This window comes from Poecilia reticulata, unplaced genomic scaffold, assembly GCF_000633615.1.
Source record: "Poecilia reticulata strain Guanapo unplaced genomic scaffold, Guppy_female_1.0+MT scaffold_265, whole genome shotgun sequence".
In the NCBI taxonomy this organism is placed as follows: domain Eukaryota; kingdom Metazoa; phylum Chordata; class Actinopteri; order Cyprinodontiformes; family Poeciliidae; genus Poecilia; species Poecilia reticulata.
This window is the reverse complement of record NW_007615047.1, coordinates 44998-48095: the sequence shown is the minus strand read 5'-3', so window position 1 is coordinate 48095 and position 3098 is coordinate 44998. Positions and strand designations below refer to the sequence as shown.

Genomic DNA, 3098 nt, shown 5'->3' with positions numbered 1-3098 from the left:
TCTGGAACCAGAACCTTCTGGAACCAGAACCTTCTGGAACCAGAACCGTCTGGAACCAGAACCTTCTGGATGACGTGGAGGAAACGATCCGATGAGCTTGTGATTACAGCAGCCGTCGTGAAGTGAAACGTTTGGGGAGGTAAAGGTCCATTTGAAAGAGCTGGTCGGGTTGAACTGGATCACTGGAGCCGTGCAGGTTGTTTTGAGCCGGCGGCTCAAATCGCTTCCACCTGGATTCAAATTGAAGTTTTATTTATTAAAGGAAGTAAATTCAGTGTTTCTGCAGCTTGTTGTGTTTTGGAGAATAAAAGGTTTGATGCTAGAAGTCTTCCTCTGTCTGCAGCAGAACCGAACGGCTCTGCAAACCGAGACGGATCGTTTCTTACCTGAACTCGGCTCAGCCTGTTTTACTTCCTCTGTTTTAAATTTAGGCCAAACTTTCAGAGACTTTGCTGCTTCCTCTTTTCTCCGTTTTTAACACGAAGGCGTCGCTTCCACTTCAGCTCGCAGCCACAAACTGCCAAACTGTCAGCCGGCGAACGCTTCAGAGCACAAAGAGCAGATCTGCCCCGACGGCATGACATGTTCTCCAGATAAAGGTGAAGCTGCACTTCTCCTTTAGCAGCTTCAGGGTTTCCTCTCTCTAATACTCACATGTTGTTGCTTTAAACTGGATCAGTTTGTCAGAAACAGACTGAATGTGAATTTTACTGTGTATTTTGAGGTTTTATGTGTTAAAATGTTGGTCTTTACTTCTTTTAGAAGGATCTGAAAGCAGTTTTATTGCTAAATCCATTTTTAAAGTGGGATTTTTAACGATAAATGAGAACAGATTGTATATTTCAAGGCCTTCTGATGATTAATGACATTTTCAACCTCAGTCAAACATTTGAAACGTTTCAAACCCTCCACATCATCATCATCATTATTATGATCATCATGGTAATTTAAGGCCAGACTCCAGTTGGATTTAACTGGATTTAGATGCTGTTTTACCTTCAGTACGTTAAACTAGCTCGGCGCTCTGATGGTTTGCGTCACGTGTTGTGAGAATCAGGAAGTGAGACCTCAGCTGAATGTTTTTCACTTGTATCTTTGTTTCTTGTTTAGACTTGACCAGTAAATACCGACTCAGAAGTAAAGTTCTAGTTTAATTTGAAGGGAATCTGCGTAACGTAGGAACCTGCTGAACTACAGCGTTAGCGTTAGCATTAGCGTGTTTCCACTGTTTTTTTAACATGACAGAAAATTAAAGTTTATCTTAATATTCCCTTTAGGATGCTAACAATAGGTTTTGTTTTGGTATAAAATTGCCCTTTATGTTGGTGTGTTAGCATAATAATGTAGGACTGTTGTGCTAACATCATGTGCTACTATATGCAGCATGCTACTATAGTGCTAGGTGGCTAATGTTGTCATTTATGTTTGAAAACTGGTGTTAGAGTATGGGGCATGTAATAATTTGTTAATAATGTGTTAGCATGCTAACATGAGCATTGCTAGGCTAACATCATCAATGACTGAATGTTCGGCAGGATAATTTTACAGTAACACCGTCACTAATGTCTACATTTAAAATGCTAATGTTGCTATTAATAACAAGCTAACATTTCAATTTACATTTGGATGTTGGCTAGCAGAAATTGTGCTAGCTGGCTAACAGTATTATTAATGATTGAATATTAGCATTAGCATCGTAGCTGTAGTTCTGTCTTGTGATTGTGAGGATTATTGTTTCAGTAAATTAATATTTTTCACAAGTAATTTATCTGTCAGATCATTTGAATTTCTGTTGCTTGATTGAATCTTTTTAGATCAAGTCTTTAGCAGGACGTTGAAACGTCTTGATGCCCGAGCATCATTGTGTCACCATAGTAACCAATGAGGAGCATCACTTCAGTTTATTTCTCAGTAATGGACTCAGGTCCCGGCTATGCAGCAGACCCACCATGCCGTGCTAACATTAGCCTGCTAGCGTTAGCGACATGGCTAACCGTGTTTGTTCTCTCTATCTTTGCTTCGTGTGTCGGCAGCATGGGGAACCTGATCAAGGTGCTGACCCGAGACATCGACAACAATGCTGGAAACTTCTTCCTGGACTTTGAAAGTAGGAATCAGAGACTCTGTGACCAATTAAATGTGTCTGCCTTCCTGTCCAGCTGCTAGCAGCAGCAGATGTTCTGATAATGACAGCAGGATGTTGTTCCAGACGCGCAGCCCTCGCAGTCAGAGACAGAGGTGTGGGAGAAGGTGAACCAGGTGCTGACGGAGGCCCAGGTCATCCTGGAGGACCTGCAGACGTACAAAGGAGCCGGAGAGGAAATACGACAGGCGAGCAGCTCGATGAATCTATGAAAATATAATGAAACAAAGAGCTGGATTTAATCCCTACCAGTTAAATATTTAACTTGATGGCAGGAATATTTAGCTTGGATACTAAATATTTAGTTAGTAAGCTAAATACTTAATTTCCTTACTAGACATTTAGTTTGCAAACTAAGTATTTATCTTTCTAACTAAAAGTTTAGTTTGTAATCTAAATAGTATTTAGCTCCAAGCTAAACATTTAATGTACTAAATAAATATTAAGTTTGAAACTGTGACATTTATAATTGAATGAGTAACATGGAGAAAATAAGACTTTGAGAAACTAACCCCAATTTTTTCCTCTATAATGAAAATAATTGCTGTTAATTTATAATAATAACTTTACAAACAGAAACATAAAGTAATAAGAGACGTGGTCATTGTTGTTCTTTTAGACTTTAATTGAGCTCTTTATAAAAACATCCTCTGAGTTTGTTGGAAATCAGAGAGAAATGCTAAAAATGAGTCTTTATAAGGTAAGGTAAGGATTTTATTTTGAAAGCGTGCTGAGCTCAGTTCCTGTGTTGAAGTGTCGTTGGTGTTTTCAGGCCATCCAGAACCCAAACGTCGAGGGCGTTCAGGAGAAGGCCTGGGCCGCCGTGGTTCCTCTGGTCGCCAAACTCAAAACGTTCTACGAGTTTTCACAGAAACTGGGTAACCGACGTCTAATGGTTTCAAACTACCAACCTGAGTCCAAACTACCAACCTGAGTCCAAACTACCAACCTGAGT

General features: G+C 40.0%; 1 protein-coding gene across 1 annotated transcript in view; it reads left to right on the top strand.

Annotated features, from left to right (window-relative positions):
* The window catches only part of LOC103460620 (protein FAM49B-like), an 11880-nt gene that overhangs the window by 4875 nt on the left and 3907 nt on the right, over nt 1–3098 (top strand). The window contains exons 2-4 of the mRNA XM_008402862.2: nt 2034–2107; nt 2210–2331; nt 2916–3021. Coding sequence (XP_008401084.1) covers nt 2035–2107; nt 2210–2331; nt 2916–3021 — 301 coding nt within the window. The 5' untranslated portion in view covers nt 2034. The remainder of the gene's footprint in view (nt 1–2033; nt 2108–2209; nt 2332–2915; nt 3022–3098) is intronic.